At 40.3% G+C, this 15,003-nt stretch overlaps 1 protein-coding gene across 7 annotated transcripts in view; it reads right to left on the minus strand.

Moving 5' to 3' along the window:
• Window positions 1–12,385: 12,385 nt before the first annotated feature.
• ddr2a (discoidin domain receptor tyrosine kinase 2a) overlaps window positions 12,386–15,003 on the minus strand; it is a 148,705-nt gene continuing 146,087 nt past the window's right edge. For all 7 annotated transcript variants that reach the window (XM_048601872.1, XM_048601868.1, XM_048601870.1 and 4 more), the window contains one exon: window positions 12,386–13,484. In XM_048601872.1, coding sequence (XP_048457829.1) covers window positions 13,335–13,484 — 150 coding nt within the window. In that variant the 3' untranslated portion in view covers window positions 12,386–13,334. The remainder of the gene's footprint in view (window positions 13,485–15,003) is intronic.

A 15,003-nucleotide genomic window follows, 5' to 3' on the forward strand; every position in this document is an offset into this window, starting at 1 on the left:
CTAGTTAGGCAGCATTTATTGTCCATCCCTAATTGCCCAGAGGGCAGTTCAGAGTCAACCACATTGCTGTGGATCTGGAGTCACACATAGGTCAGACCAGGTAAGGATGGCAGTTTCCTTCCTGAAAGGACATTAGTGAACCAGATGGGTTTTGTGGACAATTGACAATGGATTCATGGTCATCATTAGATCCTTAATTCCAGATATTTTATTGAATTCAAATTCCACCATCTGTTGTGGTGGGATTTGAACCTGGGTCCCCAGAATGTTGTCCAGCTCTCTGGATTTACAGTCCAGCGATAATACCACTAGGCCATTGTCTCCCCCAGTAACAGTACTATTATTGGCAAAAATGAGTGATAATAATGAACCACATACCTCTACTTGGTCTACTGAAAGAGGATAAGGCCGTGCAAACCATACCTTCTGACTGCATTCAGCAGTGGACTACAACATTAAGCGCTTATAATTACAAATTAGAATACCGTCTGGGAGGCCGAGTAGCAAATGCGAACGCATTGAGCTGCCTTACATTAGCAGATATATCATCTGTGGTACTCAAATAGAAGAGTTGGTAATAACACTGAATTTTTCTGGACAACTATCAGTTGTCAACGGACAGCTAACAATGTCAGATTTTGGACAAGGAAAGATCCAATCATTTCTAAATGGAAACAATTGGTATTAGTGGGGGTAAACAAAGGGCTGCTGCAGCTTGAATTAAAACCTCTTTGGACCTGGAGAGACCAGCTCACAGTAGAGAATGGCATATTGTTAGGGGGGAGCTAGAGTGATTGTCCTGAGCAAAGCTAACCATCAAATACTGGCTGAACTCCATTAGGGCTATCCAGGGGTCTCCAAATGAAGATGTTGGGGTGGAGTTATATCTGGTAGCCAGGCTTGGACACAGTCATAGCTGTGTTGGTAGGACAGTGTCCAGAGTGTGAGCAAGGACAAAAATTACCACCAGCAGCTTCCCCATGTCTGTTGGAATGGCCGGGTAAACCTTGGCTGGATTTCATGTCGACCATGTAGGTCCTTTCATAGGTTCAATGTTCTTAGTCATTGTAGATGCCCTTTGTCAAACATTGGAGCGACGATAGAAACATGACACAGATCTTTCATGACACATGGAGTCCCGTAGAATATGGTCACAGATAACGGGACACTGTTTACCGGCAGAGACTTTAGTTACTTCTTAAAGTTGAATGGGATTCAACATATGAGGACAGTTCCATACTACCCATTATCTAATTGCCTGGCATAAAGTGTGGTCCAAACTTTGAAGGCTGAACTGAAGAAACAGCCCTTAGCCTCACTAGAAACCAAGCTGTTGTGTTTCTTCTTTGATTATAGAACCACCCCATATGCAACTACTGGGATAGAACCGGCAGACTTGCTGATGGGCTGAAGACTCTGCACCAGGCTAAGTCTGATCATCCTGGAGCTGGGGAGGAGTGTGAAACAGCATCAGGAACTCCCATGCTGAATCTAAAACTCTGCCAAATGAGAGAGACTGTTTAAAACAGGGGACTAAGCTGGGTGCGAGAATCAGAGAAATGGCCCCACATGGGTAAAAGGCATAAATGATGCAAGATCAGGATCAGTGACTTATAAAGTTCGAGTAGGCGCAAATAAACATGTGGGCCATTTGAAAGCTGCAAATTGGCAGACTGTGTGGGAGTAAAACGTGCCCTGTCCTCTGCCCCTCAGAGCCTTCAGAAATACTTCAGGAAACTGTTGATTCACCCTCTCCATCAAACATTGGAGTCCTGTGAATCAGAGATATATTTCCAGTACAATGGTATGTGGAGTTGAGAAGTATTTGAATGATAGTAAAGAGTTTTGGAACATATTGAGATACTGAAAGGTGCTTATATAATTCCAAGTGTTTAAATCCAATCCTTCATTAAACAAAGTGTACAATGTGGGTATCAATCCATGGTTTGCAGAATCAATCAGAAGTTTGTGTCGGTAGTGTTTTTAAGACGGTCCATGAGGTTTCTCGAGGGCTTCTATTTGACTTTTGGGGCTTCTTTTTCATTTTCACTCTTCCATGAGGTTATGCAGTCAGTTAGTAACAATACCTTTGTATTTGTGTTGATTTATGGGCAATTTGGACTCAACAGAAGCATGGGGCAGCATGGCAGCTCAGTGGTTAGCACTAATGCCTCACAGTGCCAGGTACCTGGGTTTGATTCTAGCCTTGAGTGACTGGCTGTGTGGAGTTTGCAAATTCTCCCCATGTCTGCGTGGGTTTACTCCGCATGCTCCGGTTTCTTCCCACGGTCCAAAGATATGCAGGTTAGGTGGATTGGCCATGCTAAATTGCTCATAGTGTTCAGGGATGTGTAGATTTGTGGGGATGGGTCTGGGGTGGGATACTCCGAGGGTCTGTGTAGACTTGTTGGGCCGAAGGACCTGTTTCCACATTGTAGGGATTCTATGTCTATGTTATAATTAGAAGAATTCATCATTCAATTGGAAGAATTGTCCCAATAATCATCACTGCTACATTAAATTTAAAGCAACGATGCACAAGGAATACATCAATTTTTGGGGTTTAACATTATTTAATTTGACACAATAATAGGCATAAGAGAGTAACAAACGGGCTTTCTAAAAATAATACAGATTTCTAAACACAAAAAACCATTACCCAAAACATACTTTCCGCAGACTAGAGAAGTTAGTGCTAAAGAGTTTCTCTGTTTGTGTCAAATCTGTTCCACACTTCAGATAATTCATAGTTTAAGATGCTTTGAGACATGGTAACACAGAAAAGCAAATTCTTATCAGATGTGCATCAAAAAGTCATCAGACTTCATGCAAATTCAAGCATCACAATAATTCTATGGGTGAAGCTCTTTACAAAGGTCAACAAACTTAAATTTTCACTTGTATTCTATCATAACTCAATCTGTTATGACATGATACACTTCTGGAGTGCGTAGGAATTGAACTCAGACCTTTTGAAAGGGACACCACCACTGTGCCACAAGAACCCACAAGCTTCCACTTGTAAGTTGCTCCTTGAATAATGTGGAATTGAAGCCTGCCATGACCTGGATTTTCAATTTAATATGTCTCCTAAGGTGACAGTACAAACCACATTGATTATTTTGATACTTAAGGAATTGTAACTAACTTATTTTCTGACACGTGGTACTCAACTGTAGTTCATGGAAGGATTTTATTATTGATAGCCTAGCATAGTATGGAAAACAAAACAGCAAATTAATAGCCTGATGTTACCTAGCAGGGTAATGAAATGTTTGCAACCAAACCCACTGGCACAGCGAGCATGCCTGCATCCTCATCCATAACCTGAGCTACAAATCTTCTTGAAAACTTTAATTAAAACCTTTTTGGACCCTGAAAGACCAACTCATGGTATAGGACAGTATGTCATGGGGATTGAGAAGTGATTGTCCTGAGCACAGGCTGGTGTCAAATACTGGCTGAACTCCACCAAGGCCATCCAGGGGTCTCCAAATGAAGATATAGGGGACAAGCTATGTCTGGTGGCAGGCTTGGATGCAGTCACAGCTGCGTTAGTAGGAATGTGTCCACAGTGTCAACAAAGAGAAAAGTTACTGCCTGTAGCTTCCCCACATCTGTGAGAATGTTTGGGTAAACTTTCAACTTGGTTGCATGTCGACTGTGCAGGTCCTTTCATGGGTCCAATACTTTTAGTCATTGTAGGCACCCATGCAAAGTGGTTGGACATGCATTGAATCCATTTATCAAACGTCTGACAGACGATAGAAAATTGTGCACGTCTTTTGCGACACGAGGAGTCCTAGAGGTATTGGTCACATCATGAGCAAAAGTTTACCAGCAGGAACTTTAGTTACTTCTTAAAGTCAATTAAGATTTGACATATTATGACAGTTCCAAACCACCCATCATCTAAAGGCCTGGCAGAAGTAATGGTCCAACATTTGAAGACTGGACTGAAGGAACAGCATTTAGCCTCGCTAGATAGCAAGTTTGCAGACTGTGTGGGAGCAAAACTTGTCTTGCCTTTTGGAGCCTTCAGAAATACTTTTGGGAACCGTTGATTAAACCTCTGCACCAAACATTATGGATTTCCATGAATCAGAGATGCATATGACAGAAGTAGCCACCTCGACATTTCTGCCTCCAGAAGAAGGGATTGAAAGTCTACTGAGGTACTCCGGGTGCAAGACGTGAGCTCCCATTCATTACACGCCTGCTGTGTTGGATTCCAAGTTGGATGAGCCTCGTTCAGTATTAAAATACCCCAGGAGGCTCTCATGGGAGTTGGACCACCTGTATAGTGATTGTGATGAGGTCAGCCAACAGGACCTCGTTGAACATGAATTCTCTGATTGGGTCTGTTAATTTGGTCCTGGCTGATATAAAAGGTTGAATGTCAGGGATACTCGATCCCCTGAATCCTGACTCGGTGAGAGGCAGTGCTATTGTCAAAGGCTATGGATTTGTAAATGAAGGTTGATTGATGATGGGATGCTGACCTCTGAAGAGTTATTTCAACTTCCACAGTAAATAAATAGAAAAAGACACTTATGGTCTATTTGGTCAGGTTTTACACTGAGATCTGACGTGTCCAATATGACCATCAACTGGGATCATAACACTTAAAAGGCTCAACTGGGTGACAGATGAGTGAGCTGCCTGAGATTTCTGACAGGCAGGCAGCAAGTATGTTGTGCTTGCCCTCGAATTAATGCCATTTGTATACCCCCAATTCCCCACTCCATCCCTCACCCCCTGTCAGTCATCATGCCCCTTGGGATGAAAATGCACAAAATTCAGCCATTGAGCATAATTCTGACTTTACTTTTGCAACTTGTAGAAATCGTTATAGATTTGACCCAGAAGTACACACATTCCAAATAACATTACTATTTGCACACTGCTATCTGTCTTTCTGCTGCTTGTTGTACTGTTTATGTTTAAATCAATTTCACCTGCATATGCCAGTGAATTATTTACAAATCAGTCCAATGACTGTAGAACCAATGGATATTTTATTTTATTCATTCATTCATGGGATGTGGGTATTGCTTGTGCCTAGTTGCCCTTGAGAAGGTGGTGATGAGCTTCCTTCTTGAACTGCCACAATTCATTCTGTGTAGGTAGAACCACGTTTCCACTGGCGAGGGATTTCAAAGATTTCGACTCAACAACAATGAAGGAATGGTGATATATTTTCAAGTTTGGATGTGAGTGTGTTGTAGAAGCACTTGTAAGTGGTGGTGTTCCCCTCATCTGCTGCTTTTGTTTCAAAAGACTATTTATTTCCATAAAAAGAACTGAGCAGGCTTTTATACTCTCTTATCCGTTTGCCCATTGTTTTCATACATTCAAGGGCACATGGAGAGAAATACAACAGCAATTTACATTTATTTATCAACATCTTTAACATTTTAAATCATCCCAATGTTTTTCACAGAAGTGATTATTGTCATATTTTCTGGTCGGCACCACTGGTGGCTTGTGATTGGGATTGTTCACTGCCTTGAATCCTACTTTCAATCTAAGTGAATCAAATTTAAGTGTCTGTCTAATAATAAATGGTAGAGAATAGGCTACTAGAGTCCGAAAAAGAAGATCCACTTATCGTACACAAGATGTTTTGGTTGATTGAATGATAATGATAGGGACAATTAACATTAACTAGTTGGACATAATTACAACAAGCAGGAGTCAGTTATGTCATGTCTGTGTTCACCAGGTTGGAGCAAATCCAGGAACAAATTACTGCAGATGCTGGAATCTGTACTGAAAACAACAAATGCTGGAGATGACAGCGGCTCAGACAGCATCCATGCAGAGAAAGCAAGCTAACGTTTCGAGTCTAGATGACTCTTCATCAGAGCTGAAGCGAAGTGTGAAAGGGACAACATTTATGCTACAGGTTGGTGGGTAGTGTGTGTAGGGTGCTGATGGAGAAAAGATGTTGATAGTTCAGATTAAATGATCGGAATGTGAGATTGGCAGAACAATGGTGTGTCTCCTGCCAGACCTGAAAGGACAGACGTTCCCCGCTGGGATGGGAGAGAGGACATGATAACAAGCTAAAAGAAAGGAAAGAAATAGGAGTTGGTTCACAATTTAAAGGTGTTGAACTCAATATTAAGTCCAGAAGACTTAAAGTGCTTAGTCTGAAGATGAGAAGTTGTTCCTCCAGTTTGCACTGTGATTCATTGGAACAGTGCAGCATGCCGAGGACATACACGTGGACATGTCAGCAGGATGCTGTGTTAAGATGACGGGCTATAGGAAGGTCGGGGTCCTGCTTGTGCACAGACCAGAGGTGTTCCACAAAATGGTCACCCAGTCTGCATTTGGTTTCTTCAATGTAGAGTAGGCCACATTGGGTGCAGCAAATGCAGTACATACGATTGGAGGAGGTACAGGTGAAATGCTGCTTCACCTGAAAGGACTGTTTAGACCCTTGGATGGTGAGCAGGGAGGAGGTGAAGGGGCAGGCATTGCACCTTCTGTGGTTATATGAGAAGATGTCGTAGTGGGGGGGGAAATGGTGTTGGTGGTTGTGGAGTGGACTAGGGTATCCTGTAGGGAACGATCCCTGTGAAATGCAGACAGGGTATTGAGGGGAAGATGTATTTGGTGGTGGTGTCCTGTTGGAGTTGTCTGAAATGGCCAGAGAATGATCCTTTGAATGCGGAGGTTGGTGGGATGAAAAGTGAGAACAAGGGGAATCCGACCATGCTGTTGTGAGTGATGGGAAGGGTCAAGGGCGGAAGCACAGGTGGTAGGTCAGATGTGGTTGAGGGCCCTGTCAACCAGAGTGGGTGGGAAACTACAGTCATGGAAGGAGGAAACCATGTCAGCAGTGCTGTTTTGGAAGGTGGCATCATCCGAACAGATGCGACGTAGGCGTAGGAACTGGGAGAATGGGATGGAGTCCTTGCAGGATGTGGGGTGTAATGAGCTGTAGTGAAGGTAGCTATGGGAATCAGTGGCTTTGTTGTGGGTGGCAGTGGACAGTTTATTCCTCAAAATGGAGACAGAGGAAAGGAAGGGTAGTGTCGGAAATGGATGATGTGTAAGTTATAGAGGGGTGGAAATTGGAGGCAAAATGCATGAAGTTTTCAAGGTTCTGGCAGGAGCATGAAGCAGCACTGAAGCAGTCATCAATGTACCGAGAAAAGCGTTGTGGGAGGGGGCCAATGTAAGATTGGAACAAGGATCGTTCCACATGCCCTATAAAGAGGCAGGCATAACTGGGACCCATGTGGGTGCCCATAGCCACTCCTTTGATATGGCAGAAATGAGATGAATTAATGGAGAATTTGTTCAATTAGAGAACAATTCCAGCCAGTCAGAGGAAAGTGGTGTGGATGGGGATTGTTCAGGCCTCTGGTCGAGGAAGAAGCCAAGACATCAGACCATCTTGGTCGGGAATGGAGGTATAGAGGGATTGGACATCCATGGTGAATAAGAGGCAGTTAGGGCCAGGGAACTGAAAATTGTCAATATGGTGGAGGGCATCAGAGGAATAGCAGATGTAGGTTGGCAGGATCTGGACAAGTAGAGAGAGGGTGAAGTCAAGGTAGGAGGAAATTAGCTCAGTGGAACAGGAACAGGCTGATACAATGTGCCTACTGGGGCAGTCTGGCTTGTGGATTTTCAGAAGGAGGTAGAAACAGGCTGTCTGGGGTTGGGAGGCTACTAGGTTGGAAACAGTGGGGGAAGAACAGTGATGTCGGTGACAATCCTGGCAACAATGGATTGACGTTCAGGTGTGGGGTCATGGCCCGGGGGCAGTAGGAAGAAGTGTCCGAGAGCTGGCGTTGAGCCTCCACAAAGATCAGCGTGCCAGCTTCTCATTAACTATTTAAACATCTCCCCCACAAGCCTTTTTCCCTTTAGTTAATAATTTTACATTTATGTGTATGTAATTACCTTTGCATTGACCACTACCCTCTGTCTTCAGAAATGTAGGCAATCTGGAGGTTACACTATTCTTCTAGAATACAGTCCTTTCTAACTTAGAAGATTGGTACATTTTTGACATGAGGACTCTGGACTTTGGTTCTGATTTTCTGTAACCATTTCAGTGCAGAAGAATCGTGAATCTCCCGGATATCTTTAAAGCAGGACATCAGATTGAACCAGGTAGTTGGTCCATTACCTAATCTGGAGGACTGTCAACCTCTTGAATTTCTTTCACAGGTAAATGCTTCCCCTGCTCACCCAGTTAATTGTGTCTTAACTTCATCTAGAGGAATCATTAATCTCAGGATTGTCCATCATGGAAGGCAATTGCTCTTTAAATCAAGTATTTTCTTTCTTGATGTATACCTGGATTTCTGGACCAGACAGTTGCTTTTTGAATAAAAAGATATTGGAAATTTGAAATAAGACATAAAATGCTGGAGAAAGTCAACATTTCTGGCAGCATCTGTGAAGAGAGAAACAGAGTTAATGTTTTGAGTCTGATATGACTCTTCTTCAAAATGACAAATTAAAAAATAAAAATAATATTTAAAAATAAGAAATAAAATTCCTGTTATCTGGCTCAGTATACTTTCTTCCTTCTCTCCCTATTGCAGTTGCTTTGAATTTTTTTTCTACTGGAATCGTTGAGTTACTTTTCATGCTTTTTTTTTGCCCCAACGTATTTTGAAATTTAAGAGTGGACAGCAAGATGAAAAGAGATTAACCTCCTTAATGAAAGCTGGTTTTTCCAAGAGTTGAATGTTGAGTGATCTGTAGCTTGCTAGATAACTGAAAATACATTTTTTTAATAGTGTAGCAGCTCTTGACTTTAGCTGTTCATGTGAAATGGATGCTAGGGAGTTGCAGCTCATTTCTTATTTTCCCTCAATATTACTTCCATTGACATGCACCTTTAATTCAGAATCTGGAGGGATGTAAAACATACTTTGACTTGCTATCATTTGTTTTGCATTAATCCACAAAGTCAAGATTTGTTCCCATATTGCTTTTTTTTGCATGTAAGAGGGAGGATAAAAGAGATGGTTTCTTTTCAGGGAAATGGAACAAACATTGTAGACCTGGAAGAGGCAGGCTGAAAAAAAAAGTCTGCAGAAAAGGGAGTTTCTGTTCTTGGCTATTGCACAGAATACAGAGAAAAGTATTCTGTTTAAATTAATTGAGACTACCCACTGTGGCAGCTACAGGCTGGGTTGAAATTGAGGCTGCTTACTGTGAGACAGCCTGTCAAACCTTTTCCATCATTCAATACAACCTTAACGTGTCTTCAGTTTCAACTCCATTTTCCTGTCTGCTCCCATAGCCCCAATTCCATAGAGACAAAAAAAAATCAGCTTATTTGAGCTTTAATTATATTCAATGATGAAGCATCCACAGCCTCCCCTCTCTTGCCAGAGTAGAGAATTTCAATGATTTATAATCCTTTGTGTGAAGAAATATTTCTCATCTCTGACCTAAATGATCTGCCCCTTATCTTGAAATTCCATCCACACGTTTTAGATTTCCCTGCCAGGTGAAACAACTTCTTTGTGGTTACTCTATTAAGCGCATTCAGAATACCCTTGCAAGAAAGACTAACATGCCATTTTACTTTACTCATAACTTGTCCTATCTGCATACTAATTTATGTGTCCCTTCATACAAATACACTGAAGTCCCAATGAACATTAACATTGAAAATTCCACGCCTTAAAAAAAGTTTTTCTTTTCACATTACCAACATGAATAAGCTCATATGCCCCCACGTTATACTCCATTTACCACCTTGCTGTCCACTCTCCTAACCGATATTTATCTGAATGCAGTGCTTTTTGTATTCCTCACTACTGCATTCTCATCTAGATTTGGATCGTCAAGATTTAATACATTATTTTTTCTTTTTAAGTCATTAATAGAGATTATACTTAGCTGAGCTGCTAACACTGGTCTGAGAGGCACTCCATAAGTTAAAGTCTGCTTGCTTGAAAATGCCCTGCCAACACCGTGGACCTTGTGTATTAGCCTCTAGTTGGCCTAACAAATGCATCTGAGAATGTAATTTACAAACCTAACAGCAGCTCAATTTTACAGGGCAAGATTTTTGATACAGAGCCTTACTCAAAGAATTGAATGTGTAGATCATCCAAGCAATTCCTATCAAGCAGGATTCTGGCGTTGTGTGCTGCACTTCGTTAAGTTTACTCCAAGGTATCTTAATTCAGGTAACTGATACCACTGAACTCTGTAACAAAATCATTTGTGAGCAGAATTGGTACATAATTAATAAATAATACAATCCATGAAATGAGGACAGATAACTTCATCTGAAACTGATCATGTCAACAGCAATTATACTTCATAGGACCTTTGAAAATCATGAATTTGAAATTGGAGAACACTTCACACAATGTATTGTAAAAATGGACTTTGAGCCTTTATTCCCAGTAGTTTAGAAGAATGATCTCACTTGAAACACAAAATTCTTATAGAATTTGACAGGGTAGAGACTGGAGGTTTCTGTGGGTTGGGAATTTAAAACACTAGGTCAGTCTCAGGATAGGTGGAAATTGACTCATTCAGAAGTGAAATGAGGAAATAGTTTGTCACTTCAAGGATTGTGAACTTTTAGATGTCTCTACCCCAGAGGAATGTTAATGCAAAGTGAGTATATTTAAAACAGAGATCATTGACTTTTGTACACTTAGGGAATCAAAAGATACACAGCCAGTGAGGCAAGGCGTAGTTGAGATAGAAGATCAGCGATGATCTTATTGAAAGCTGGTGCAGACTCAATAGGTCAAGAGGTCTACCCAGCTCTCTTTGTTTTATGGATAGCTCAACAGCATTTTTTTTTTTGCTAGGTCTTAATTTGGTTTTGGGAATAAGGCATAAATAAAGCATCCTCTTGTCTCTGATGAGCAAAGTATTACATTTGTCAGGAATTTCTAGCTTGCATGCCAAACATTTATCTGTTGGTGAGCAAACAGAGATGTGGTTCACAGAATGAAACACAGCAAAGGATACACTGGCCAGTTGGAATTTTGTTTGAATAAAATGCATTGCTGAACAGTTTCTAGGAAAACCAGGTGTGCAGATATTGGATATATTACAATTTGGGAAGAATTCCACATGGCACCTCTTGCTATCCATCCTCTCATTTTATTCATGGTGCTGCTGTTCAGCAAATGTTTTTTCCTTTAGCAGTGTATATCAGACTGTGACCTTGACAGTCCCCATGATCTTTCAGAAGGAGATTGAATTAAAATGCAGAAGCCTTGCTAGAGGCAGAAGCACAGTCTCATGCAATCATTGCCATGCTGTATAAAGGCTTGCATACTGATTAATTTGGTGTCCTTGATATAAATAATGCATAGGTTTAGAATGTTTGATGAATTTAGAAAACAAAAATGAACTTTTCTAATGGCTTAAACAATTTTAAAAAGTGAAAATGTTATGCCAGACCCCAGAGCCACCTGGTCTAACTACTCACTCCTTAGTCTTTTAGCCTTAGGTGCCTAGCCATTTCCACCCTCGCAGGTTTCTGCTCCTCACCAGGCATCAGATGACAAAAAAATCTCCAGTACGTTGTTCTTTTTAATCTGCATTCAAATATGTTTTGCATGTGTATGTTCAATTGTGTACTTATATGTGCATGCATATGTCCACCTGTAAGAAATTGCATCTGAGTACTTGTAGGTGTGTGGAGCTACGTGAATCTGACATCTTTCTGCTGGAGTAAGATACAGAAACTGTAGAAAGAACTATAGCTAATGGTTGAGGCTTGCGTAGGCAATCCAATTTGTTTTGCCTAAACATGTTGGACTGTACAATGTCTGTTGGAGTAATTTTCTCACATGGGAGTCACATTTTGTGTTAACTTGAAGAATTATCTTGAAAAGAGGCTAAGACTTCTTGAAGGTTTTTAATACTGGGTTTTTGTCAATGTCCAGGGACTTGATAAGCACAACTAGCTAAGAAACAAAGCAGTCAGGCTTTATACCTGCAAAATTGCCAAGTTTATCAACCTTAACTGCATTTAGCTGAAGAACATCAGAAGTTAAAGATTGATCCACAACAAAGCATGTGCTTATGGAGCTTAAATGATATAAAACACTGATTTTTGCATTCTGGATTGCAGTCAACATAGAGAAGAGATTTGGTCAATCACTGTAGACTATAATCAATGGTGAATGGGCAACTTATAAGTGATTTGTATATACAAACTCAATATTTCTATGCAACCATTTGACTGGTGACCAATGTATTGAATGCATTATATTTTGAAAAAGAAGAATAATCTTTGATGGGTAACTGAATCTTTTGAATGTGATCTCATTCTTGCAATTCTTGGATCAGAACTTTAAAACCTGGGACATATTCCTTGTCTTAGTTCGGACTAAGAAAAGCCTTACATATGGTACTGAGAAGATTGATATTTGCAGGTATATTTAATAAAATTTGCATAAATATCTAAATACAGTTGGATGACTGTGCTCAAAATGAAAACATATAGACAATATACAGATATCCAAAACCAAGTAATAAAGCAATGACACAAATCTGGCAATAGACATTTTGATATCTAAATTAAACCAGCATCTTTATTGCTTGGTCATAACTCAAAGAACAACATGCATTAGTAGACTTAATTTGATGCTGCAATATCTGTCATTAAGCCAAAAGCAATCTTATTCTTGGATATAAATTGCACTTTGAAAGGACTCATGATTGTGCCTTTTTCTAGACATTAATAGCAAAAGTGCTTCTTTTTAAAAAAAGTCTAAAAATAGTTTTTCCATGTTCCTACATGATATTCTTTGCTGTGAACCATATACTAAAGAAGATTCAGACAGAACACTTTACCAAACATTTTGTGCCCTCTTATTCCAAACAGCATTTACAAATTCTCCCGAACTATTAACTAAAAAATGGGAATAGAAGATTTAGAATAAAGATGTCCATAGGAAGTAATTTCTACTGCTTATATACTACTGTACAGGTATTGCTTTTATTCTTTCATTTTCTACATGTCCTTGCACCTTACCAAGAAACCTTCTACTCTGATATGGCTCTGCTTTCACTATCTTGTTCACCTAATTATGGGAAGTCCAAATGAACAAGAATGTAAGGATGTTTGTCCAGTGCCGTATCATTAAGTTCTAATTTCCACTTTTTATGGTGAAGGTAAGACGTTCCCCTTGCATTTATTCTCCTCATTTCTTCCTCTTTCAAACATGCTTCCACCTTGCAGCACTGGAAACTGTGGCTTTCATTCCACACCCTCCACAGTTTAAAAACGCCAAAATGCGCAATAGTAATCAGACATGAAAAGGTGTATTTAAAGTCACAACTGTTCTGACATCCCCCTCACATTGTTCTCATTCCTCCAACCCAGATGCAATGGCAGATTCCTGCAAAATGCGATGAATATCCTGGAATGTGGGACGGGTTTTGGGTTCACGCCGCCAACAGCTGAGCATCAGCTTATAGACACCATCTGGACAGATTGCTGGCTGAGAGAGAAAAACCTACATACAACAAAACAGAGATGGATAACCAATGTAAGAAATCAATTGGCATAGATTGGATACCAAAAAAATGGTAATGTCACAAGAAATGCAGAAACATGCATTTACATCATGTCTTTCATGACTGTGAATGTCTCAAGATGCATTACATCCAATGTAGTATTCTTTGAAATATCGTGAGTGTTGCAGGAATAAGGTGGAACCAATTTGTGCTCAGCAAACTCTCAGAAGTAGCAATGTGATAACAACTAGATATTTTCACTTATTGATTCAGGGACAAATATTGATCAGGATGCTGGGGAGAACTCCATTGCACTTCTACAAAATATTGTGATGGATCTTTTACATTCATCTTAGGGCAAATGAGCCAATGGTTTAGGTGCATGTGTGCTTATTCAGAAACATGTATGTGTACAATTTCAGATATTCTACATTGTTAATCGCATGCAAAGTGCGCAACAAGTGCAACATTGAATTGGGGGTCAGCAGCAGAAAAGATCTTCAGAATCAGTTGGGATGTACAGGCATCCCCCAATCCCCATATCTCTCCCTTCTCTGGATTTATTCACATTCTCCCCAACCCCAGTCCCATCCTGATCTCGTCAGCCCAGTGACAAAGACGTGCCTGTAGACACTTCAATAAATTTCATTCACTAGCGCACGCACAATCGTCTCCCTAGAACATACAGTGCACGCTCCTTGGTATCAGCAAAGGCAGCCTTTGGTTTAACATCTCCCCAGAAAGAATTTTCTCAGTAATGTACTGGAATGTCTGCATAGATTTTGTACTCGAGTCTCTAGAGTGGGCTTTGATTCCATAAACTTCTAACTAAGCGGTGGGAGTGCATGAAAATTTAATCCAGAAAATGCCGAAAATACACAAAAGGCCTTTGACAATTGGAAACTAGATTGTTACATTGAAACAGACTCTCTTTCAGATTCTGACTGATATGGAATATATTTCCAGCAATCTTTTGCGATCAACATCACACATTTTGGAGTTAGGAAATATATTTATCAATAGTAAAGATGTCAATAAACTGGGATATGAAAGATGTTACAGGAAATAATTTTGAAAATTTACCAAAATCTGTACTCCTTGGAAGACTTAATGAAATGTTGAAAGGCTCTTTATTTTCCAAAGTGTTCAGTACTTTGTTGTAGTCATGACTTGTTACTCCAGATCAGACATTTCAATTAGCTTTTCATTACCTAATTTGGTTTGGCTATCGTAGGTCTGTTTTTCACAATAAAGTTAATGGGATACATATAGCAAAAGATTGCCACTTTAGTGTTTTATTCAAAATTGCAATGGTCTTTGGCATCCTGGATTCTAGAGGTTGTAATTTTGCCACTGAGATGGAGCTACAACTTTGTCTTTTGAACTCTGTCCTAAAACAAATCCAATTGCATTGCAAGTGTTCCAAAAGTCTTTAATTTGAGCAGAACTGGGCAAATTGATATATATTTAGGTGTGTGTGTGTGTGTGTGTGTGTGTGTGTGTGTGTGTGTGTGTGTG

Source organism: Rhincodon typus, chromosome 10, assembly GCF_021869965.1.
Source record: "Rhincodon typus isolate 14 chromosome 10, sRhiTyp1.1, whole genome shotgun sequence".
In the NCBI taxonomy this organism is placed as follows: Eukaryota; Metazoa; Chordata; class Chondrichthyes; order Orectolobiformes; family Rhincodontidae; genus Rhincodon; species Rhincodon typus.